This window comes from Gallus gallus, chromosome 5 (genome assembly GCF_016699485.2).
Source record: "Gallus gallus isolate bGalGal1 chromosome 5, bGalGal1.mat.broiler.GRCg7b, whole genome shotgun sequence".
NCBI lineage: Eukaryota > Metazoa > Chordata > Aves > Galliformes > Phasianidae > Gallus > Gallus gallus.
Window position 1 is genome coordinate 22,675,598 of NC_052536.1, and position 25,735 is coordinate 22,701,332.

Below are 25,735 nucleotides of genomic sequence, written 5' to 3' on the forward strand. Positions count from 1 at the left end.
GCACGCGCCGTGCGAGAGGAAGGCACGCGCCCGCCGGCAGCGCGCGGAGAACTGCGTCCGTGCGGCGCGCGGGCCCGGCGGTCGGGTTCCGCGGGGAGCGCGATGGCGGCGGGGAGGCGGGCGGGCGCCGTGCTGCTCCTCCTGGCGGCGTGGCTGCAACTGCCGCCCGTCCGACCCCGCAGCCTCCGCTTCGCGACCCTGGTGAGGGAGGAACGGGGGGCGGCGGGAGCGGATCGGGCCGGGCCGGGCCGGTCCCCGCCCGGCCGAGGTAACGCGGTGCCGCCCGCAGGTGTACCGGCACGGAGATCGCTCGCCCATCAAGGCCTACCCGCGGGACCCCTTCCAGGAGAGCGCCTGGCCGCAGGGCTTCGGGCAGCTGACGCAGGTGCGTGCGAGGGGCGGGCCGGGGCGGCGGGCCGGGAGCGGCGGGGCCGGCGGTAACGGTGGGTGCCGTTGCAGGTGGGGATGCGGCAGCAGTGGGAGCTGGGCCAGGCCTTGCGGCGGCGGTACCACGGCTTCCTCAGCGCCTCGTACCGGCGGCAGGAGGTGAGTGCCCGCGGCCCCAGGGAGCGGCGGCGTTGGGAAAAAGGGAAGTAAAAAAGCGCAACTGAAACGACGACGAGGTGCAGGAAAAGCTCCTCGGTCTTCGGCCCGCGCCGTGCGGCGGCCGTGGGAGCGGCACGCGGCGCCGTCTCGTTCTGCGCTTCCGCCACCGAGCGCGGCGCAGCGGCACCTGCGGGCCGGGGGGAGCGGAGGGCCGGCAGCCGTAACGTCTGCCGAACAAACGCCGTGGCAGATCTGGTGTTGCTTCATACTCGAGAATATGTTCTGACACAACGGCGGATCCTGGTCAAAAAGAAGAACGCCGCCTGTGCTTGCCGTGCCCTTTCTGCTACACTGCTAGCGCTGCCTCGCGGCCCATACGAACAGCTGTCCCCAACCAAAAGAGACCCTCTGTTCCCTTCCAGCGTAAAGGTTTTGTTCTCCCGTCTGCTAACTTTCCTCTCTTCCTCTGTGGTGTCGCCCTGCTTCGTTCTAGCTCCTGAGAAACTGACAGGCATCAGTAGATTTCATTAAAAATACTCTGGAGTCCATGTGCAGCCGTGTGCTGCGCACAGAGGGAAATCTGAAATTCCCCACAGATGCCCACTGTGGTTGACCAGAGGGGTGTGAGTCAATGGGAACATGAGCAAGTGTCATGCTGAGAGGTACGCTGTCATGTGGTTGGAAAGGAAAGCCTGTCCTACTGGTGGCCTTGCATCGCTTCTGTTGTTTTCTCTGAGCTTACTTGCAGGCAAATGAAGAGTCCCCGTAAGATTTTCTGTTGTTGCTCCCACCCATTTTGGACTCTCCAGTAAGCACACAGCATGATGTGGCTCAGATTACGTCCCTTTGACATTTGTCTTATCAACAAAACTTCCAGTCTCAATTCAAAGGTCTTTTAACCTTCCTCAGTAGTTCCTTTCCAAATATAGTTCATTCCTATAAAGCTTTTGCCAGCTGAAACTGTTCTCCTCTTGCTTGAGAAAGAAAAACAAACCAAAGCACATGCAAACAAAAACTGTTCTGCTAACCGAGCCTGAATTGAGCAGGCTGGAGTTGAGCAAGCTCTCGTGTAAGAAGTATTGCCTCTGGATGATACCGTGTGACCATCTGTCACCTGACTCAGCGACAGGCTGGAGCCTTGGCAAAAGGTGCTGAAGAAAGCAAATATGCTCAGGGCTTAATTGGCTTCTTTTTGATGACACTTAGAGAAATAGGTCTGTATATTTTAAAATATTTCCTTTCTGTTTCTTCAGAGCATACCTAGGACAGAGGCAATCCTGTCTAACAAGTACAGGATCCGTTTTTTTTCAAGCCACAGTTAGAAGGTAAATGTAGGTAGAAATGATCAAGACTTTTTTTGCCATGACTTCAGTTTTGAGACACAGTTTACATGGGAGGTGCTATACAGGATGAGTGTACGTGGTTTTTTGTCTTACATTTCTCACTTTTCATTTAGCGTTTAAAACAAAACCCCAATCTTGGCATTATATTTGATTCTTCTGGCTTTCTGTTCTTGTTATTTCAGGTCCAGTGTTGGTTTTTAGTGTGTCCTTTTGTATGTGTTTCTCCTGTCTTAGCACTGGTTTCCCTCCAGTCTCCCCAAAGCGTTTTCAGCACATGGATATCGGAATACCAAAGATTTTACCACTTTGACACTCTGAACTCCTTTGTATTTTCTGTTTCCTTTCCGGCTCAGATTTCTCTCTGAGCTCTGGACCGGTAAGTCTTGACCCATTAATCCCAAAAGTACACATGCATCAAATAAAATCTCATCTTCCTCACTTCTCTTTCTCTCTTAGACCACTCTCGTTTCCATTTCTCAGGTGGTAAAGTTGAGGTGTGGAGAAGGCAGGTTTTTGTACGAGCAGTAGCTTGTTCCTGAAATGGAGAACTGAATACAGCAGTTTGCCCCAGTCCTGCTTTGCAAATACAGTGCACTTCCTATCTGTGCCCATCATTATCTGCACCTCTGTCTTGCCCTTCTCTGACTCGAATATTCAGACTCCCTTCCTTCCATCTGTAATCTCCACACAGTGCATCTTGCTCTCCCACTCACCCAGAACAGAGTGCTCCAGCGCTACACAACAAATCATCTCTCATACCCATCCTTATAATTCCATCCAGGTTGACAGCAGCAGGCTCAGTCACTTCAGTTCCTGTTATCCCGTTGTCTGTGAGCAGCTGCAGGGCACTTGGCAGTGTTCCTCAGCACACACGTTGTCCTGTGTCTAAGCACTACCATTTACAGTAGCAATACTAACGTAAATATTAATAAATACTAATAACTAAGCACTGTCCATATCCTGGCAGATCTTCATCCGCAGCACAGATTATGATCGGACGTTGATGAGTGCGGAGGCCAATCTGGCCGGCCTGTATCCTCCAGAGGAACAACAGATGTTCAACCCTAACATTTCCTGGCAGCCTATCCCTGTGCACACAGTGCCAGAGTCCGGGGAAATGGTAAGCTAGTCCCAGGGATATGTACTGACTACTCGAGTAACATGTTATACTGACTTCTCCAGAAGTTTTTCCTTCAGTCTCAGTTCAGGCTGTCTTGAGCTTCTCCTAGGAACCTGTCTTGCAAAGACTCTTCTGTTCTTTGAACAAGATGAAAACTGAAGGTCTGTGTTTGTACAGCCAATATTAGCCACAACCACTCACCAGACCACACTGGGATGTGTTAGAAGGCAGTACCTGAAGCTGTTCATAGATGCATTCCACTAGTCAGAGTTTCAGTATAATTTTGTATGTCAAAAGTCCTGTATGTACAAATGCTGTACATTGGTATTCTCGGTGATCTTGCTGCTCTTGTCTCTCTCTCCAGCTATTGAAGTTTCCGTTGACCCCCTGTCCACGATATGAACAGCTACAGAATGAAACACGGAACTCAGCAGAATACATAAATAAGACCAGAGACAACTTGGTAAGTGATCGTTTGCATGAAACAAAATGGTCTTAGGATTTTAGCTGAAATATTGTTAGCTCTACGTAATCTGAGAGAAGGGTAGGAAGACTCCATTCTGCGTGCGCAATGCAGTAGGAGGTTGAAAAATTGAAGGTCTCTCTGTGCTCATACCTACAGCAATTCCTGCAGATGGTGGCAAACGAGACTGGAATCCGGGATCTCTCTCTCGAGTCTGTTTGGAGTGTGTATGACACATTGTTCTGTGAAGTAAGTTTGGTCATCCGCTTACAACCATGGTAATTCGGTCTCAGGGCTCTGTTACCTCTCGCTTTGTAGCTTAAATACCATGCCACAGGTACAGTAAATTACTCATTTGAAAGTCACTAGAAAATAACTGCAGTCTGAAATCTTCAGCTCTCCACAGACAGCTGAGTTGAGTAAGGTAGAAATGAGATTTCTGGAAACTGAAGAGATGGTAACTTTATGATTTGAGGCTTTAAATTAGGACCATTCCTGATTCTACCTCTGCCTCTGTTAATGTGGGTCAATCACAATTCTTTCTGTGCTTCTGTTAATATTTATTTCTCTTTGCTAGGTTAAGTGGGGTTCATCAACATCTGGGTTTAGATCTATTATGAGATCCTATGACAAAGACTAGAGACAGATGTTACTTCTCTACGTTGTGGGGCGAAGCCCAAAACTCATGGTATTTTGCTGAAAGCATGTCTTGTGAAGGCTTAAAATTAAGTTTAGCTGTGCTGTGCTAATGCTGAAGTAAAGGTCATGTGTGCAGGAGACTTATAATTATTGCATACATTTATCTGTGTACAACTGTATAGTGTAAAGAAGCACGTTATAGAGATCTTGAGCGTCAAACTAGTGTTGAAAGAATCCATAAGCTTAAGTATTCTGACACTCTGTCGATGCTAATTCTGTGTCCATGCTAGTATTGTGGACATGCAGCGCTAGTTAGTTTGCTGACAGTGGTACATTAACGTATCTATATATGTCCTTTGGGGATCTAAAGGATAAATCTGCATGCAGTTGCATTTTGCTATGTAAAGTAGCAGCTCGAGTTGCTGCAAGCTGAGAATATTCCAATCCAGAGTGGTGCTGCACTGTGTAAATTTGCCCTTTGTATCACAAACGTAATCTCCTGCCACTCTGAAGCAACTTCTGTCAGTAACAAAAATCCCTCTGGTCAGAGAGATCAAGAATTTCAAATCTTCACTTTCAAGACTGACTTAAAGAGCTTGCATATTGAGCCAAGAAACCCAACTGAACCACTGTATCCCCAAGATCTCAGGCAACAGCTCACTGTCCTAAAGTGAAACGAGAACATTGTAAAGAAGAGGAGCTTCACTCTCAAAACTATACCCTCATACTGTTTAATCTCTTCAGACACTTTGAATTTCCTCCTTTTTTCTCACTTTTACAAACAGTGCCCTGAAGAGAAGTACTGTTTTTCACACCTGAGCCAGGAGATTCACTCTAACAGCTGGATGAAAATAAAAGTCTCAGAAATGCCTGAACTTAGCAGCTATTATCTCTGTATAGTAATGAAAAACTAGCTAAACGTGTAACTTGCTAATGGGAACTGCTCAGACAGAATGAGCCCTTAAGGATATTCAGCCTCGTCTTCTGACATTTTAATGGGGTGTGGCATAGAAAATAATCGCCCCATCTGAGTAATGCCAGGGAACCACAACTGTTTGTCTGCCAGCATAACTAAATATTTCTTGTAAATGGTTAGCTGGATTCCCAGTTACGTGTATTTGAGGTTTGATTGCTGGGCTGTATCAGTGGTGGATCCCAGTACTGCTGGAAAGTGCTTGCTAACATTCTCCAGTATCTTTCACTGGCCCTCAAAGCCTCCTGGGGAACTGTGCTGCAGGTACACCAGAAAACTTGAGTTCCTGTGCTCTCTGGCTTGTCTTTTTCTGACTGTGTGCCATCCGCATACACACGTGAAGCAAAAGCCCCAAGATTATTGTACTGTTGTAACAACAAAGGCCTTCACTCCAGTTGTGCATTCACAGAAAAGTAGCTCCTAGGTTCTAATCTTAATGCTTCTAACAATTAGTTTCTGAAACAACATTAAAAAGGAAGGACGTGAAATACCTCTATTTTCTGTATGCAGTGTTCACAGTGAGGATAGAAGCATAAATAGAAGAGGGTCATAGTTAAAATAAAGCAGGAACACAACAACATTTTGGGCAGGACTCCAGGCACCCTGACCCCTGTTCTCTGATTAATCTGTGGTCCGTGCTACCTGCAGATGAGTACTCTCTTTCTCTTCCTAGCAAGCACACAAAATGGATTTACCATCATGGGTGACACCAGATGTCATGACTCAAATGAAGCAGCTAAAAGACTTTGGTTTTGAATTTCTGTTTGGGATCCATCATCGGGTAGAAAAAGCTCGTTTGCAAGGCGGTGAGTGCACAAGGGAAGGAGCTTTGTGCTGCTTTGTCTAGATTTTGAATCTTACTAGTTATCTGTGTTTGCCAGGGGTCCTGCTGGATCACATTAGGAAAAACCTAACCAAAGCAGCAAATGCCTCTGCCCACCAGCAACTGAAACTACTTGTCTATTCAGCGGTAAGTCAGAGGCTGGGTACTGGCTTTGGTCCACTTACCCCTCCTCACCGGGGACTGCAGATGGTTTTAACCCTTTCTGGCTTCTCTACAGCCTATGCAGTGAGCAGATGTATCTTTGCTTTTGGCTGGGTGGGATGTACCATGTCTGGCATCATTCCTCTGGGGCCCCTGAGGAAAATTCCTAACCAGCACTTTGCTCCTTTTAGCTCAAACTTGTGGATGAGACTGGTAGTCTTTGAGGGGATACTGCTACACTTACTTAGTGGTACTCAAATGTGATGTTACAGCAGTGTAGCTAAAGTCATCCCCCTCACTTTTCAGCAGCCTAATGACTGGAAAGTCAAGCATCTCTCCCAAAACTGCCCTGTAGAAAATAATTCTTAGCAGAATGATGCAGGACATACATGGCTGTGTTTCACTTCCTTGCCTTCTCTGGCACCGTCACAGATCACTTTCCAAACAGTACTGCTCCTTTCCCTTCTTCCCTGTGGAAGTTACAATGGGGACTTCCCTCCAGCACTGTCCTGTCCACTACTGGTATGGTCTGAGCTGCCCTGCCACATTCATGAGGGTGACTGATTTGGTTTTTTTCCCTCTTTCTCAGCATGACACCACACTTGTGGCACTGCAGATGGCTCTAGATGTCTACAACAAGATTCAAGCACCATACGCCTCATGTCATTTATTTGAGCTGTACCAAGAGGATGATGGGTGAGGGCTGCAGTAAAGATGTCTGCTGTGATTTCACCTCAAGGGTTAGGGACGTAGGCTAGGTGTAATCTAGGGGGATGCAATCTTGCTCCTAGTGGCAGACTCAGGAAGAAAATGACCACCAGACTAAAGGAAATGGTGTGCACACTAAGAGTTTTTTTGGGAAGGGATGACTTCAGCTGGAGGAAAAAAAAGAAAACACCTAGTTCTGTTTTGTTTTCAGTAATTTCTCTGTGGAGATGTTTTTCCGGAATGAGAGCGGAAAGGAACCTTTCCCACTGACAATCCCTGGCTGTCAGCAAATATGTCCACTGCAGAGATTCTTGGAACTCACAGATCCTGTTGTTCCTCAGGACTGGGAGCAAGAATGTCAGGTAGCAAGCAGTATGCATGACACAGGTGAGCCTAAGCTGGACCGGAAAGTGGCAGATGGGGAAAGCTTGGTGTTATACTGACCGCTTATTTTCTCCCTTGCAGGACTGTTTGTGGGTCTGGCTGTGTGTGGATCCATTCTCCTCCTCCTTATAATCCTCCTCTTGACTGTACTCTTCCGCATTCAGTCTCAGCCCCCTGGCTACCGGCACGTTTCTAATGAGGGAGAAGAGCAGGCCTGACAGTTGCTTCAACTCCTTCCCAGGCAATAGGAGGGAGCAGTGTTGCCCCTAAGGATGATTGGGCATCTTCAGTTACTGAATATTCTGCTTTGGCCATTGCTTCCCAGAATGAAGCTGGACTGTGATTTTTGAATGCTTTCTAATGTGATGTCCCAGAGAGAGGACTAACCTAATCTAATGGAAGTGGCACATTTTAATTCTGAGAAGCCACTCTACTGTGTGGTGCCTCAGTCCTCATACAACTTGTCTGGGATTCCCACCATGGCCAGCTGGAGCTCGTGAAGAATTTTCCTCCTTTCAGTGATTGTAAATGTAACCACTCATCATGACTGTAGCAGAGGCACTTGTTTCTCCAGAAGGTGCCACATCCAGGACAGTCAGGAATTGCTTCTCTTTCCAGGGTCAACCTGCTTTGTGTGCTTTCCTCTCAAGCCCTTGGACTGATGCTGGTGGGAAGGCTGGGCTTGGAGTAGAAGACCCAGCTCACCATGTGCAGAGACTCAGCAGCTGGTCATGCAGAGGAAGCTGCTGCAGATGATGGCAGATAGTGAAAAGTGGTTCCTGAGGCTGCTAAGTAGTTATTGCTAGTCAGTTTTTCCCCTCCTCACATTGCAGCTCAAGAGAAAAAAAATTGGCCTGGGATCAGGACAGGACTGCAAACATGGCAGTAGTTTTTTTTGGTACTCAGTTCAAAGTTACATATGATCCACAGAGCAAAGAGCTTCAAGATTAGAATAAATGTCAACACCTGTGCTGGTTTTTTTTTTTTTTGGTTGTTCTTTTTTTGTTTGTTTTTTGTTTTTTTGTTTCCTGTCTTTCCTACTGGACAGCCTTATTCAGAGGAAAAAAATAAAATCAAATTATAAGGATCAGACTTTGCAGGTAACTGCAGATCCCTTCATCTGCCATGCTTTGGCTTTCCATCTGAAGAGTGATTATTTCTCCAGGCAAGCTGGATGGAAGCTGTGGGCCTCTCTGCACACTGCAGCTGCTGTGGAGAACTTTATGCCAAGTGCTCACCACCTGCCTCATAGCTTCTGGCAGAAGATAAGAGACTGCAGCAGGCACCAGCACAGGCTCTTCACATGGTGATACTGCACATTCACTTCCCAGTTTTAGTTCCTTTTCTGCTGCAGTTCCCTTCCCTTCTTGGCGGCAGAAGCGAGTGCTTAGGCTAAAGATATTTCCTTTTCTTCCTCTATGGAGTACTGTGGGGACTTTTCCCCACACCATAATTGACATCTGCCAGCATGGGAACTCTGAATCAGCAGAAGCAGCTTGCTGTTCTCAGCGTCTTCCTCACCTTTTTGTCCTCTGAAGATGTAATCTAGGTTTGCTGCACAGCAAGGCAGTCATAAAGCAAAAGCCTGTGAGAACAGGCACAAAAAAAAAGAGGTAATAGAAAGTGCATTTAAGGGACCAGACCTGTTATTTTTAAGGACAGCAAATTTTGCACATGCAGAAGAAATGTTTCCGTGATGATAACGACATTCTGACTGTGAATGACTTTCTGTAATTGTTCCAGTACATTTCCTTTTCATCATTAAAATCAAATTCACACTGAACTTTATTCTTCCTCTTCTCTAAGGTTTCACAGGGCTAACCCCAATGTGCTCACAGCTGGAAAACAGGGAGAACTTCGTATATCCCCTTCCAAGGTAAATTCCTTGTTTACCAGAGCACAGTGAGAATTGAAATAAAGTTGTTTGGGTGGTAGCAACCATGCATACGTACAGCTTATAATGCAGCCTGTCCAACTAGGAAGGGTCCATTGCAGATACAGTGTTATGAAAGACAGAGAAATCAGTTCTAGTTCTCATAGTTCTCCAGCAGAAAGATTAATACATTCTAACCTCCCAGATAAAAACAGTTCAGCAGAATACTCAAAGCACCCATTTTATATCAGAGAAGTATTTCAGTTTAGTACAAAACTTTTATTTATATCAATGCTGCAAAACTATAAAGTGAACACACAGAATCTGAGCAGGTCTGGAGCCTGGCCCATCTATCAGCCTCTGGAGCAAGGCCCCCAGACAGCTTTATAAACAAAGCAGAAAAAGCAGAATTTCTCAGTTTAACAGCAGTTGTGAGATTTGACTCTGAAAAGGGGGATCTGAAAGAAATCCCTCATTTCTGCTTAACAACACACCCAATATATTCCGAGGCATGCTGGCATGGGTGAAAAAAAAAATACCTAACTGGTAGCAAAAAATGCCTCGAGTTCTGAAGACAAAGAATCAGTAGGTTCTTAGCTCTACATTGCCTACGCTTCCCACAGAGCAGATAAAGAGGTGTGGTATCATCATGTTTTTCATGGTCTAGTTAAAAAGCTGCAGGTGCAGAATAGGCTAAGCCTGAGGTTTTGACAGATGCACACACTGCAAGAAGCTTGCAGATGGGAAAGGTTGGTGTTTCCTTGACTCACTCAAGCTATCCATCACCTCACCCCTGTGAACATTCTACCTTTCAAGACATGAATCTTGTTAACAAAGGTTTCCTCAGCTCAAATTGACTAGAACAGTCTGGAAACCTCATCATGAGCTGCTCCACAGCAAACTACAGGAGACGATATCCTGTTAACACAGTTATGATAACAAGCAGGCTGGAAGCAGTAACTTCAGCAGGATCTGAAAACATCTCTGAAGTTTCCTTAGAAACTCTGAAGTGCCTCAGAAATTAAGTGGTAACTCCACTGGCAACTCTCTAGGAGAAGCAAAGAGAATCACGGAAGCAAGATCAGATCTAGGAAGGAAGGACAAAGTAGAAGGCTAATGCCCTGCAGTGCTTATTCTGCCCACTGCCAGCACTGAATTTGTCTTCTGTGATCAAAAAAAGATCACAATACTAAATCAGTTATCTCAATCCTTCCCTTTTCACTTCCTTCCCTGTGATTTAGAATCTTTGGTTTTTGTTCCCATCTCTTCCACTTCCCAAGACAATAACTTAGCTTTGAGTTTGCTTGTCCCAGGGTTTGCCTGCCTCTGCCCTCCACATCTGGACAAACTCCGACTCCCAATCCCCTGCTCTGTCATGGCTTTCAGAAGATGTTCTTGCTTCTTCATCACCATCTCCTCCCGGCTCCAGATCAGAATATTAAAGCCTGAGAGGAAAAACAAAAACATTGTGTATCAGAAATTTTTTTATCAAATACAGTACCTTAGGCCATGCCACTTAGATGCCAGAAATTCAAGATGTTTTGTCTGTTCTGAGACATTTATGAGGTATAGATGACGCAAATATATGTACTGCAGACATTCTCTACATGGCCCACAGAATTTTGCTCTAATTAAGAAATGTAATTGAGTAATTCCTAGTCTTATCAGCCACAACTATAAAACATAAGCCTATAGTCGGCTCCCATAATCTCATACAGCCTAGGAAAAAACGAATACTCTGCTCCAAAGCCTGGAAAATGAGTCAAACAAAGGGAAAGTGCTACAGCCTAGCTGGAAAAAGCCTTTTTTTCTCCCCGTCCTGTTTTCTGGAACAATTTCACGGCCAGCAGATGGCAGCACCTTCTGGCCCAGGGAAGGCTGCTGACTCTTCCGGAAACATGCTATTTTGTAACTGCCGAAGTGGAAGAACACTAAGAAGGTCTTTATTTCCTTTACAGATGTAGGAAACTGTAGAGGACTACCAGTGAATGAGATTTGCGAAACCCATACTCGCAACTTGTTTAGCCTTGGGAAACAAGCCTGCCCTTTTCTGGGAGCTTAATGTTCCAGGTTCTTTTTACTTACCCATGCCAGAGGCTAGTGTGTCTCCCATAGGGTTAAATTTATTCAGCTGAAAAGAGAAATAAAATGAGTCTGTAAGAGCATCACTGGTTACATAACAGAGGCATAAAAGCACCACCGTTTATATAATGGCAACAATCTAGAAAGCAGAATGTTCCCTAAAGAGCATCACAGGAAACCCACCGATGACCATAGAACAGCCCTGCTTGAGTCAGCAGCTTTAGCCAGCAGTCATAACCCCATGAGAGCATGAGTCTGTCACAAGTAAAGCAGACACTCCTGTTGTTCTAATCCCTAAAACCTCTCTCTTGGCTGCATTTCAATGCTCAGAAGTACTTTTAGCTGCAGTGCCCAACTCACCGAGATTATACCAGATGCGTTCGGATCATAGAGCTGACAAACCATCTCCCCGGTGTTTCCATCAAATATATCAACAGTTCGCAGCTCATTCACTGTGTAACCTGGGAACTTAGGGTCTGGATAGCGACCCACTACAATGAGATCGTAGCGAGGATGCCATGTTGCCTAGTCACAGAACAGAGCAATGGAGAATTAGAGAGAAGGGCAGAGCTGATGCTGATACACTGCAGACAAGCATCAGTGTGAGCAGCGGCCTGGGCATCCCACCCGTAGCCTGAGCAACAGGAGCATCCTCAGAAGGTGCTCTGCAAGAGTTGTGGAAGTATGAACATCCACCTACCAGTGTTGTACCCTGACCAGAAACCAGACCATTTATTTTAAAGCCTGCTGCTAGCACCAGGAGTGATACTCCTCTCAGACTGTAGTTACTCAACTTGCCTTAATAGGTGTGAGGTGCTGGAACTGCCGATGTGGGTGTGGGATCAGATGCTGAGGCTTGGTCCAGTCTGAACATGAGTAAACCCTGATTTCATTGTGCTGGTCTGTGCTCAGCAGCTTGGCACCATCTGTTGGGCTGAAATAAGCTAAAGAGGGGGACAATAAGCAAAAGATCACAATGCTGTGATTGACATGAAATACAGAAGTCATATTTCTCTGGAAAACCATAAACTCTTTTTACTAAGGATATGAATGTGGCTGTGCGTCTCAAGAGACAAGGCTTCACCTGTCACAAGCAAACTCAAAGCTCTTACAGTAAGCTGAAACCTACCACACTGGGTTACACAGGAAGCGGCACTATTCTCATTTTAGAGTCATGTAAACAGGCACTGCAAAGAAAGGAACGTGTTCACCCAGATAGAAAGTCACAAGGAAAGTAGGAAAGTACATGAACCATGAAGATGACAAAAGAGACGTGGCACAGATTGATACAAACTCGTAGAACTGCAGCCAAAAAACAGAGCCTTAACTCCTATACCCTGCTTTTATCAAAGGGACTGTCCCAGTATATTCAGATCTGCTTTTCTCAGATTCAATCTCTAATCTGTCTTGCCATACACAGCCTCTGAACACAAAAGCCAGCACAAGAATAGACTGCAGTGTATGGCTGAGTGTAGGGGGAAAACTCTGAGGCAGCCCTCTTTAGATCTGTTTAAGCTGCCATGAAACCACACTCTCTACTAAACCTGACAGGCAGTACCTCAGGAAGTACTGAGCTCTCAGCTGCCTGTCATAAACAGAACAAAACATTAAGTATGCTTCTACCACTAATACCACTAACAGCAATTAAGAATAATTTACTCAGAAGGTGAAAAAAAAAACATACCCAAGCAGGTTAACCATATTTATATTTACATTAACTTTCTCCCAAAGCACTCTTAGATAATTTAATGTTTGATTTTTGCATTTAAAAATGACATGAAACTTGAACAATTTGCATCTGATCGTATTGAGGCTTGCTCCAAAATGAGAATACCAACTCATGCTTTTGCAGAATAAAAGCAAGACAGAATCCAAAATAATTTGGATACAGACTCAGATGAAAAAGAAAGCAAGAAAAATGCATGGATGGGAGACTCAGCAGACATACAAAATCCTCTCAAAAACTCACCTGCATTGACAGGTTTGTCATGAGGAAGTACATGAAGAAAATTTGCTTTGTCTTTAATGTTTCTGAGGTCCCAGATTTTAACTGTCTGATCCACGGATGCTGTGGCCAATAACCACTCACATCGAGAGTTGAACTCCACGTGAGTCACTTTCTTCTTGTGCAATTTCAGCTTCCAAATCTGCAGCAAACGGAAAATCACAAAGGAAAAATATCACAACCTAGAGTAAAGAAACAGAATAAAGATCTACTAGTGCAGAGTAAAGAGGTCACACATTCACAGAATAAAAGAAAACCAACTACAATACACTTAGAGTTTACCTACTGGGAGCAAGAATGGAGATGAGTGACCTTGGAACTATTTAGCTCTGCGAGAATCTCTAATCCATCAATTTATGACAGCTACGGGAAAGAAAAATGCAATCTCTGGTTCACCAAGGAAAGTATTAGTACCACGGTACAAAGCAGGACCTCATCTGGAATACTTCATGCAGTGCCAGTCTTCCACCTACAGAAAGACTAAAACAACTGGAACAGATACAGAAATGAGCTGCCAATGTAGCAACAAGAAAGAAGGGACTGCTTCAGTGAAGATCCAGAAAGTTCGCTTTCTTTATCTTAGTAAAAATGAAAGATGACAGAGGCTGTAATTGGCTTCTAGACATATATCAGAAAATCAAACAAAGGAAGCAAAATATTTCAGTTAACAAGTAGACATAAACTGGCTATGGATACATCTATACTAGACACCAAAAGATTAATTCTAATCAAAGGAGGGAAGCTGGCCCATCTCTATGCTAATGGGTACCTTCCAAGTGCAGAAAAGACTTTTGTCACATTCTTCCAGAGGAAAAAAAAAGGCACAACCAGCCTAGAATGAGCACAACTCACGTGGAGTATTTATAACTCTGCTCACTAATTTATACAGCTGCCTCTGGCCTCAGCACACCGCACAGTAAATTCTTACAGATGTTACCCTTGCAGGCAGGAGAAATGGTAATTCCAGTCTGACAGTACAGCAAGTTCTTATAAGCAGGACTAACCCCAAGTCTGTTCTCCAATAGGTTTCTGCACTACTCCAGACTGGCTGTGCCTGCCCTCTCATGCCTAACAGCAGTAGTGCAATTTCTATCCCAGCGTTCGCTGAATTGCTGTTGTGTACTCACAGAAGGGTATCTATCAAAGCAGTATCTACCAAATGACTTCCACCAGTGCACTCAGTTTTTGGAAGTGCAAAGGTTGTTGGCAGAGGGCATTTATGTAAATGCTACAGGTTGCCCTGTAATTACTCTGCCCAGCATCAAACACCCTTAAGGAAGGGGCGGCACATCACACAGTCCCAGTCTGAGAATTGTTATTATGGTGTTCACCAGTGCAGCTGGCAGAAGCACAGAAAATCTCACCACCTAAACAATGGCAGACTCATCTTCTCAACTGCAAGGCACTTGTTCTCTTTTCCAGGCCACTGTAGTGTAGAAAAGTACACGAGCCATGAAGATTCCCCCCCAAAAAACACTGTGTGGAGCCATACTAACCTCTTCACCAGAAGTGCTGAGCAGGACCACGTTGCCCAAATTATCACCTGTCACCACAGCACGGCAGCTTGCAGATACATCAACACTGCAGTACCAGCAGCTAGAGGGAAAGAGACAAAATCAGTGCTACCTCCCACAGGCAGGTGGAGGCAGAGGAGCTCTAGTTCACACCTTATCCCTGTCTCTGACAAAGGAGAATGCAACAGATTGCATCTGTCATCTTCCCTCTGATTTGATGGTATGGCCCAGAACAGCAGGAAAGGGGGTGGCTTATCAGCAATGCTAGCTTTTGGTAACTGAATATGAAATAATTCCTAAGGCATCTGTGAAGTGCTCAGTAGATGGAGTGTGGCATGTTGGGACAGTGGAATATAATAGAGGCTGAAAAGTCACTCAGAAACTTCACATGGACACGCTTTGCCAAGTGACACTGGCAAATATATAGAAATGGCTTTTAAAAATGGTTTTCCACAAAACAGGGAAGCAACGGGAAAGAAAAGACAGGAACTCTAGAAAATTGCATTTCTAACCTATCTATCTGAACTTTATGCTCCCAGAAACAAACGTGAATAGAAGCTTATCTGATAAAGACATACTTCTTAACCACAGCTCTGCTGGGGGGGGTTGGCCCAGCGAGAGTAAAGCCGTGCTCCTTTGGGAACTTGCTGGGAAAGCTTCACTTGCAGAGCTAAATGATTCTTGAATTCAAGACAGAAGAGATTAGCATGGTGAGCCTGAACCCGTCACAGGGCAGTAGGGTAAACCCAACAAGATGAAATTCAGATTCTGCAGGAATGTTTTTTTGGAATTCCTATCCTGCCTGAGTTGCTGCACACAAAAAACACAAAACACTGATCACAATGAAGAGAAGAAAGTTACTCTGTTCTTCTCACCTTATACAGTGAAGCACTGTCAGTATCTACAAGATGGGAGATGATGTCACCAGAAAGCAACACCAGAAGGTGGATGCAGTGTACTCGGCTACCGCAAAAGCTAAATGCCCTGTGGCTGCCTTGCTTGTCACCCACCCTGTAGTGCTGGAGAGGGGCCCAGGAGCCTACCTGTGAGCTCCCTCACAGGACCAATTCATATCAAGAATCTCCTAAAATTTGCAAAGTATACATTCGCATGACCAGAGCCACAGCATTAACACAGCATTACAGAGCAGAGATTCAACCTTACTCTGCTCCCTTCTCACCAAACATTATGGTTCTCATGGCCACAGTCCGGGGCACGGGAGATCACCTGCACCGCTCTGCCCTCAAGGTCCTGCAGACTTAGGGTGCCATCCCCTGATGCCACATAAAGCTTCACTGCCTCATAAGGACTGAACTTGATGTCTCCAAGAGAATCTCCTGGCCCTTTCTGGAATACATACAAAGCCAAAAGGTATCGAGGTTAGAGTGGAGAAAAATCTTAATACAACCCATCTTCTGGAATGCACTGCAGCATTCTTTAGGTGCGACACACAGCTTTCTGACAGGGGACACTCACAAGAACTTTCTGATCTGTTTCCAACCTAACCACATACATTCTGTATCTGTAGGTTCAACCTCATTGCTTTGGGCTGCAAACCCCATTAGCAGCACTGCTTCCTCTGCACTGGGTGCAGGACAAACATACAGTGAACCACCTCACTCAGATCACTGTAGGAGGTTACAAGAAAAATACAACACTATTCCATGCAGAAGCCTCACAAAATCTTATGAGAATCCTGCACTAAGCTTTCTTACAGTGTCTTCATTTACCAGTTCAACACAAGCTACTTCCAGTGCTTTACCTGGTCTTACTCAAGGTATCTCCAGGAAGAATAAGAGTAGTGCCAGGAGAAATCCTACTGCTAACTAAAGGCACAAGAACCTCATGCCTGAGATGTTTTCTCCCAGCCTGTCTTCTGAGGAAACACGGAAACCCTACAGAAACAGACAGAAAACAAGGATGCTGACTGGGAGTCCCCAAACTCTGGTACTCAAGTGTCACTCTGCTGCTCATAGAGTAGCTATTTAATAAAGATGCACTGTAAATATTAGCTGTTAAGAGGCCAATGAAGACAAAAAAGCCCCAGAGCTTATCTGTCCTCACAGCAGTGGAAGAAGGATGATGTATCTAGGTATTACTATGATGGGCATTCCACTGGGATGCAAGTTCTGGACCCACCCTGGGGCAGGATCAAGGTCTATTCCACCTTGTTCACCTAGCTAGTCATCTCAGCACCACCGAGGATCACCTTCTGCCTTAAGACAAGACTGCAGCTGGAACAGCCAGTTTGGAAACCAACCACAAAAGGTGCTACCAGAAACAGTTAGGTGGAGAAATGTAAAGAGGAGGCTAACCCAATTTCTCCTCACTTACCTTTCAACACTGAACAGAATTAACTAATTGAAGAGCTCAGGCTTCCTCGTGGGTCCACAGAATAGACTGAGTGGGTGATTCTAAGCACAGGCATATAGAATTGCCTCTAGAGATTTGTCTCCTCATTCCACCGGCTCTTAATTTTGGCATTTTATATAAGCATCAACAGTTAGGTAGAATGAATCAGGAGGATCCTTATGACATGCACCACTTGAAGTCAGTGGTGTTTGTGCAGAAGTACTGGGGGAACAAGAGACTGCTCAGTAAAAAACCATCTGGCAGTGAGCAGCACTGCTACCAGGTCAAGAGGTTGGAAGATCCCCAGGGCAGAGTTACGGAACTTACAGCTGAAGAAACCCACTGGCACAGCCCACACTCCCTTGTGTAACAGGTAGTAAGCAAGCAAGCATCTACAGCCCTCCCCTTAATGAAGAAAAGGTCTCTCGTACCCACCACCCCATTTCAGAGAAAAATAAAAAGAGAGAGTGAGTCTCCCTGGAATACAGAGAGCATCTCTGAAGTTTAGAGGACAAAGGAGATGTATGTGGAAAAGGAGAAGCCCCACTCCCATATATGAGAGTCAAACATCTCCCTTTCTCTCTCTTTCTTTATAGTGCTCCTGCCAGCAGGACACAGAAGCCCAAAACATTGCTGTATTTCTTACTCCCAGTTCTCGGTGATGGTGAAGACCCGGGAAGTATTGCCATTAAAATCCTGCAGGGTGGTACTGCCGGCAACTGAAGAAGTGTACAGCTGACTAGGGTTAAAAGGGTTAAACTTCATTCCTGTGATGGCCCCTCCAGCTCCCATCTACAAGGAAGGGGATGAACAAGAGAAAAATCCACTGAGTGATGGGGAAGGAGGGAAGTGCATTCTCTAAATCTGCATTCACTGCTATGTTCTTAATAGCAACAGTGAAACACATTACAGCCATCCAGGAGGCAAAGACAACCACGCCTTCCCACATGGCAGCTGTCTGGGCAGCCGCCCTTCCAGAGAATAAAACTGTAACTCCTCCAGTCCCCAAGTAATGTATTCCTTGGCTGGCTGGCACCACAGTATTAAAAAGAGAAAGATGACTCTGGAACTCTTGGAGGATCCACCTCCTCCCAGCATGTACCTATTTAATTTACAAAGGGACAAAAGTTAAGAGACTCTTCAAGTCCCTGTAGGAATGACAATGGCTGAATATAGTAACAGTGGGCATGCCAGCTACGTAAACCACCCATTCTAGCTCAGCTTTTCACTTCAGACGAAGGGACTTCGTTTCTCTCCGCTCAAAGATGTTTTTTCTTCATCTGACACAGAATAAAAGGTGAGCAGAGAAAGATCAAGACCTAAGACAGACTCGCTCTGCGTACTTGTTTCTGGCATCCCTCTAAAATTACTGTTTTGCCAAATCCTGAATTATTTTCTCACTGAACACACACCAAGTATTGTTCCATTACGAATTTAATCAATACATCTCTGTTTTCCCCAGCTCTAGAACAATCTGGAACTAAGGAATGACTTGCTGGTACATTTCAATCGTTACGCTACTCCTCAGTCTCCACCTCAGTTTTGGGCTACTCTGCAGCCCAAGACTTTTATGCACATCTCACAACAGATGACAGTTTTGCAAGTATTTGGTTGTGCTTCAGTTTTCCGCTCCTACCCATTCCGTACACGCAGAGACTTACCCCTTTTATGAAGCAAGTTTTAGTAAGTACTTCATAGTCCCAAAGAATGATGTCTCCACCTTTGGAACCAACAGCTACAGTACTGGGGTGTGTTGGATGCCACTCCAGGCAAGTCACCCTCCTGTCAAAGGGACTTGCTGTTCGAAAAAGGCGGTATGAGGTCAGAGAACGCAGAAAGGGCAGCTGCAGACACTGTGACAAAGATAACAGAGAATAATAACTTTTGTAGGGATCCCTGAATATCTCTGAATGCGGAGTGCTAACAATTCTTAATCATCGCCAGCGTTAGCTCATTCACACAAAATGCTAAACCCCTCTGCGCAGTGAAGAGAACACACTGTTCCCCAGGCAGGCAGCCTATGACCACACAAAACCACATAAGCTATAATACTCAGAAAATAACAGAGAGGTGAGAGATACCACACTTTAAATGACGTGCAGGGAGCTAAGTATTTTAGGTTGAGTTAAAATAGCACAGTAACTAATATTAAACAAAGGAGAATCATAGAGTCATTTGAGTTGAAAGGGACCCTAAAAGGTCATCTAGTCCAACTCCCCTGCTACGAACAGGGACACCTACAGCTTGATCGGGGTGCTCAGAGCCCCATCCAGCCTGACCTTGCACATCTCCAGGGATGGGGTATCCATTACCTCCCTGGGCAACCTGCTCCTGTGCCTCACCACCAGTACTGTAAAAAACTTCTTCTTTATATCCAATCTAGACCTCCCCTCTATTAGTTTGAAACTATTTTCCCTTGTCCTGTCACAACAGCCCTGCTAAAGAGTCTGTCCCCTTCTTTCTTATAGCCCCCCTTTAGATACAGAAAGGCCAACCCCAGGTCTCCCTGGAGCCTTCTCTTCTCCAGGCTGAACAGCCCCAGCTCTTCAGCAGGTCCATGCAGAGGAAGTGGTCCATCCCTTGAACCATTTTTGTGGCCCTCTTCTGGTCATGATCTGACAGGTCCACATCTCTCCTGTGTGGAGGACTCCGTATCTGGATGCAGTACTCCAGGTGAGGTCCCATTAACACAGAGCAGAGGGGCAGGATCACCTCCCTCAACCTGCTGACCTTGCTTCTGTTGATGAAGTGCAGAATACAATTGACCTTCTGGGCTGCAAGGGCACACTGCAGACTCATGTCCAGCTTGCCATCCACCAGCACCCCAAATCCTTTTCAGCAGGGCTATGCTGTTTCCTTTTGCTCCCCAGCTTGTATTGATAATGGGAGCTGACACAGTGGAGGAGAACACATTTCCCATCAGAAAAAGGAACTGATGACTATGCCTGCACTGAGCATCCTAAAATGTTATTCATCACCTAGAGATAGAATAATATAGCCTTCCATCCAAACTGCTTGTAGCACAACAATACAGTGTAAGAGCAAACAAGAGCAAAACAGAGAATGAAAAACCATGACACAACTCTATTGTTATTCAGCTGAGGAACAGGTACTGCTTGGACGGTGCTGGTGATTTCTTTAGCATTTCGATACTTAAAATAGACAAATCATCTGAAAGATAAAGCTAGCCTAGCTGCTTCCCACCTATGGATATCAGAGAAAAAGTTAACTTTCAAATGAAAGAAAAAATTAGGAAAATCTAAAAATTAGGAAAAGATTATGGATGTGATGGAATTTGTCTGTGAAAAAGAGAAATTGACATTACATTATACACGATTAGCAAAGCAGAGCAGATGTAAATATAATATGACAAAACAGTTGCATCAGTGTGCAAAGGCAGCACTGTGCAATAACCTAAATGGCAGTGGGCAAGTTTAAATACAATTCAAGGAAGCACAGAATGAATACAGAATAAAATATTGCAACAAGGCCATCTCAACTGAAAGGGACAGTCATCCCAGTACTGGCATTTTACAGGACTAAGAAACACAGGGGTATGCCAGATCTGGAGCCACAAACTGTGTATGTGAACATTAAACCTCTTTAAAGCCTCCTCACTTGTGTTGAAGATTTTTTTTTTTTGTACAGAGATGAGATGCTTAACACGTCATGAAAGAGGAACTCCTCACCTGCCTGAGCTGTGCCCGGATGGAGCCTCCCAACATGTTCTGGTAGACATAATGAACAATGCTGCACTGCCACTTTGGCTGATGGAAAAGGGCTCTGGTATTTCTCATCACAGTCCCACCTCTATTCCAACCTGCCAGAGAGGAAAATGAGTAAAAGTTACTGAGAGCCAGTGCCCAATGCCCATCACGTTCATTCACTAAACAATATGTGAAAACATCTGCATTTTCAGTTAAATTCATGACAAGCTTCAGCCACAAGAGAAAAGACTCGAAACTATTCTTACATGTCTAAGTTGCAAGCAGCCTCTGCAGCCTATGGAGTCCAGTGCTTCCCATAGGTTGACAGAGCTTTGTGTGCACCTCTGCACATTAAACCTTCCTTTTCCTTGTCAAAGATTTGCCAGAAAGACAGAGAGGATGAAAGCAAAGTTTCAGGCAGTGCATCTCTGGGACAGTATAGAACCTGAGTGGTTCATACTTGGAACCTATCTAAAGCTCCAACAACCTGGAAATACATGTATGGTGGGAGGGGGTGAGCCTCTGTGTACAGTGGAAGATCAGTCAGAAATGTTACACCTGAAAACTCCCAAAGCATAGCAATATGGCTTCCCATGCAGTTCCTGAAATGCCTGCTTCTGAATTAGAACTTTCTATCTGCTCGTGCTGTAGCTCATACAGTCTGTCTAGAGTACTGTGAGTTTTGTTTTTGATAATAGACTTGCTGACGCCTCATTGCATGAAAACCTTTCTGTTCAGGGTGGTTTTTGTTGAGAGCACAGCATGCTTCTACATTCTGTCCATGTTCCAAGTTTTTATCTTCAGGGACTTTTACATAAAGACAAGATTTGTTCAGTCCCGTGTCTGTGATCTAATCATCCCCATGGCAAGAGTCTGTAACACTCCAGCAGATCTAGGTGGCAAATGGGAAAGATGCCTTTCTTAAGGAACAAAAAAGCTACATTAATTTAAAGACACTAACAAGAAGAAACAAAAGACCAACACCATAGGTATCATTCTGTGCAATTAGAACCTGAACAAACTCTTCCCTTAATGCAACCCTGGAGCTGAGAAATGCAGAGGTGCAAGACTGAACCTCTACATTCACATGCCAACACAGAGCCAACACCTGTCACACCTGCTGAATAGAAGGATTGATATTGTAATTCCTTTCTTTTCCCCCACAGAAGAATTAATATCCACAGTTCCTTCTTCAAAGGTGACAGAAAGGGGGATTTTTTTTTTCAGGTTCAGTTTAATTTCAAAGGATAAGTTATTAAGAACAAATTCTAGGCCTGTTTAGCATCTGCTTTAAGAAACGCTTTTAAAACAGATTTCAATTGCAAGAAACTGGACCCATCCTAAAAAGACAAGGAGAAAAAAATCTTTTTTTCCAACAGATATAAAAACCAATCCTTACAGTAACTGAAATCTAAACAACTTTTTTGTTACTGCAAAGATCTTCCCACCATCTTCACACCTAATCACTTCTCTCTCTTTCAATAAAAAGTTTAAGACATTCTTAAGTTACAAATCAGAGGGAAAAAAAATGAACACGAGAAGTGATTAGAGGAAATTCTGTATTTTGTATACCTTCTTACTTTAGAAAGTTAGAATACACAAAGATTAGCTGGAAATGCCGGTTTAGACTACATGCTGTTGGACACCAAACTTACGACCATGAAACTGCATTAAGGACCGCAAGGGAGAAAGAATGATGTGTGCCCAAGGTCAGTCTGTCCTACACTAAAGCAGATGTCTGCTAATTTGGGAATTCCGTGGAACTTAACCACTCTGCAGTGGGCTGTGACAGTATTATCAGTAAGCAGGCTTCTATCAAGGCACAGAGTCTCAAAAATGAGACTCGTGTACAAAGACACAGTGCAACTAGACAGATAACTGGAGGATGTACAACCCCAGTGCAGTCCTCCAATACACAGCCCTATCTGAAAACTCATGTCTGAGCGTGTTTCTTGGCATCCTCCCTCTTCAGCTAGTTAATGCCTGTGATTTAGGGTAAATCTGGCTGGGACTAAGAGCCTGAGGAAACGTTACCAATTTTCTCTTGGGCTTTGGATGTTTTCCTCAAAAACAATTTCTTTGCTAGTGGCTCATTCTCTAGTCCTTCATAGTCCAGTTTCCTTTTCCCAGCTGATTTTGCCTCTTCTGACCGATGCTCATGCGCCTTTTCATGCTTCTTGTCCTTGGGCTGGTTCACTGGAGCCATTCTGTCTGACCACTAAAAGCAAACAAAGCACGGAAGGTAAGACTGCCATACACAGAAGGAGGAAAACGGGAGTGAAGCACACCCCAGTGGCCTGGAGGCAGCGATTGTACCTGGTGCCCCTTTCATCGGGATGACAGTGGCTTTTTGTTGCGCACTGCTGGGGAAAGGAACAGGTTCAATAAACTCTTCTTTGTTCCCATATGAAAACGAATGCATCCTAAAACACTAGAGTATGTTTTGACAGATGTGCTTCTACAGAACGTTTTAGCCTAAAACCCGCAGATCTGCATAAAGTACATCTGTGCAACCACATAATGCCCGACTGTTTCTCTGGTGGCTCGCAGCAAGCTCTTCAGATTCCGCTAAGGAAGAGATCAGAGCCGTAACAAAGCCGGCCAAGGCCGACTGCTTTTCCACCACGTGTTCACACGACACTTCCTACCCAACGGCCGCTCACCGCCCGACACGCGGCTCGGGCTCCTGCTCTGAGCGCTGGACGCGCTCGCGGCCGGCAGCTCCTCGCCGTGGGCCCACAGACCGCGGCGGGCCCTGCCCGGCTCTCCTCCTCGATGCCGACGGGCAGCACCATCCTCCCGGAGCTCGCCGGCGCAGAGCACTTCTTCAAGAGTCGCGAGCGACTGCCGCGGATGCGCCCGCGGTAAAACGCAGCGCATGTTCCCATTTCCCATCCCCGCACCGCCCGGCTTCCCCAGGGACAGCCCCCCGGCCCCGGCCCGGCGGGAAGGGCCGCCCACTCTCACCTGCGCTCCCCAGGCCTCCGCTCCTCGGTGTCGCCGAGGACGGCGGGCGGCAGCCGGCCCCTCCCCGGAGGTTTCATAACCGGGGCGGGGAGCGGGGGGGGGCAGCGGCTGGCGGCCCCGGCAGCGGAGCGGAGCCCGGAGGCGGCGGCCATTGCGCCCCCGGGCCCCGCTCGGCAGGGCTCGCCGCGCCGCGCGCCCCTCCCCGCCTCCCCTCGCCGACCGCCACAGTCGGGCCCGCCGGCTGACAGTACAACGAAGAGCCAATCCCCAGGCTTTTCTGCTGAACCTCAGCAACGCTGTGTTAGCTGCTGGCACCGTGCAGCTATCAGAACGACCTACAAAAACCCACCGCCACCACCAACACACGACACAGCCGGGTTTTGAAGGCGTACGCCAACCTGACCGGCATCGGCAGGGCTTACACAGCACTTCTGCAGCACGGCGCTCCTCAGAGCTACGCCCATCCCCAAAAGTAGCAACAGCAGTAACTGAAAGTAGTCCTTACCTGCTTTCCTCGGGCACCACAAAGGCCTGGGTTGCAGGAAAGGAAACTGGTGCAGAAAAATATCCTCCTCGTCTTGGTTGCCGCCAGCAGTGCTGTCACGGGTGTGCACAGGGCCTCGACATCACGGCGGCATCTGGGGAGTTCATCAGACATCACAAGTAAATGGCATCAACCTGAGCATCTTCTGTTTTTCATGTACTTTACAGGGGGCACATTTCTATGCCAGAAACGCTGAAATCCTCACATTGCTTTCAGTGATCTACACATTAATCCCAAAGCAAGCTCTGATGCCGCGACCCAGCTCATCTGAGCAGAGATGTGCATTTCCCATCCCGCTCCGTTCACCCTCCAGTGTTTGTTTGCTTCCCCATACTTTGCTTCCCAAAGACACAGTTTGTCTGCTTCCAAACACAGCAGCCCTCGTGTTTCCTCGCTGAGCTGTCACGGTTAGCATTTTCTATCCATTACTAACACTCAGCTTGCTTTCTCTGGAGACTCATCAGATTATTTCTGTAATCGTTATCCACTAAGGACAAGAATAGTAGATCACAAACCATGCGCAGAAGACACGCCACCAGCCCAGGGTGCCACCAGTTGGTATCGGCGTGCCAGCACTGAGCAGGTGTGGCCCTCCGAGATGGCCGGGAAAGGAGTAATTCTAAAGGAGTATTCTCACATGTGTGCATAGGCTCACGCTCTCCAAACTCCTGCGTGCAGCCAAGGTAGAGGAGTGTCATTACCCATGGGCAGGGTACGAGGCTTCTTTTCACAATGCCTTCTGTCCGACATACAGTCAGTTACAGACCTCAATTCTCTATCACAGAATTAAGACATCCTGCTGCCAGCTCTGGTAAAGCTATATTGTGACTAAGACTGTCATCTCTGTGGTATTTGGAATACTGGATAGTATTTTGCCTCCTTGTTGCCAGGACCTTTTTCCAAAGCACGAACGTTTTTGGCTACTTTAGTCCGACTGCTGATGTAAAGAGTACCATTACAACAACTTGAGTTTGGCCTGCATATGCAAGCAAGCCTACATTCTGCTAAAAAAAAAAAAAAAAAAAAAAAAAAAAAGAGAGAGAGAGAGAAAAAAAAAAGGAGGAAAAAAAAGGGAAAAAAAATACAACCCCAAAGAGAGCAAAGAGAACGAGCAACACGCTATCTGGCCTCTTTGTAGCCTATCATCTTTACTAAGCTGGACCAGGAAAAAGAAGTATTGCTACTGTAATAGCCATAGCCTATTCCAGCCTTGGAGGGAAGGAGGGAAAGGAGTGAAGCAGCGGTGTTACACGGTACTGTTGCCACTTACTGCTGGGGGCAGGCATACCCCAGGTAGAAAGTATTATCTCAGATACAGAGTATTAATGAGTGGCAGATTTTTGCTCTTTCCATACCCCGTTAACGTACATAAATTTGACAGTGGTGTTTATATCTCATACTTGAATTAGGGAATATCTATGCCAAATAAATTAAATTTTTAACATTATTTTTAAGTAAAATACAGAGTTGATGCTTATACCTTAACACTGATTAACTTCAAGGACCAGACAAGCCTCCCCAGTCCCATTG

At 45.8% G+C, this 25,735-nt stretch overlaps 2 protein-coding genes and 1 long non-coding RNA gene across 14 annotated transcripts in view; 1 reads left to right on the forward strand and 2 right to left on the reverse strand.

Moving 5' to 3' along the window:
- Positions 1-70: 70 nt before the first annotated feature.
- ACP2 (acid phosphatase 2, lysosomal) lies at positions 71-8,944 on the forward strand. Its single transcript, NM_001031548.3, has 11 exons — positions 71-201; positions 290-385; positions 460-546; positions 2,857-3,009; positions 3,374-3,472; positions 3,632-3,721; positions 5,758-5,890; positions 5,966-6,054; positions 6,659-6,765; positions 6,989-7,164; positions 7,243-8,944. The coding sequence occupies exons 1-11, from the start codon at positions 103-105 to the stop codon at positions 7,377-7,379; spliced, it is 1,266 nt and encodes a 421-aa protein (NP_001026719.3). The 5' UTR covers positions 71-102; the 3' UTR covers positions 7,380-8,944.
- Positions 1,550-7,360, reverse strand: LOC121110999. Its single transcript, XR_005860543.1, has 2 exons — positions 7,222-7,360; positions 1,550-3,918 (listed from the first exon to the last, which is right to left on the reverse strand). It is a non-coding gene; the product is annotated as an uncharacterized LOC121110999 (long non-coding RNA).
- DDB2 (damage specific DNA binding protein 2) overlaps positions 8,876-25,735 on the reverse strand; it is a 49,235-nt gene continuing 32,375 nt past the window's right edge. For 4 of the 12 annotated variants that reach the window (XM_046941686.1, XM_046941689.1, XM_046941687.1 and 1 more), the window contains 11 exons: positions 24,167-24,299; positions 22,729-22,912; positions 20,677-20,807; positions 18,649-18,840; positions 15,816-15,982; positions 14,618-14,717; positions 13,086-13,263; positions 11,915-12,060; positions 11,477-11,641; positions 11,120-11,165; positions 9,293-10,479 (listed from right to left, as the gene is read on the reverse strand). In XM_046941686.1, the coding sequence (XP_046797642.1) occupies positions 10,253-10,479; positions 11,120-11,165; positions 11,477-11,641; positions 11,915-12,060; positions 13,086-13,263; positions 14,618-14,717; positions 15,816-15,982; positions 18,649-18,840; positions 20,677-20,807; positions 22,729-22,912; positions 24,167-24,299 (1,669 nt within the window). In that variant the 3' untranslated portion in view covers positions 9,293-10,252. Of the gene's footprint in view, positions 10,480-11,119; positions 11,166-11,476; positions 11,642-11,914; positions 12,061-13,085; positions 13,264-14,617; positions 14,718-15,815; positions 15,983-17,633; positions 17,780-18,648; positions 18,841-20,676; positions 20,808-22,728; positions 22,913-23,010; positions 23,594-23,661; positions 23,710-24,166; positions 24,300-25,735 lie in introns of those variants that run through there. The other 8 variants (NM_001397158.1, NM_001397156.1, NM_001397159.1 and 5 more) reach the window with 6 other exon arrangements.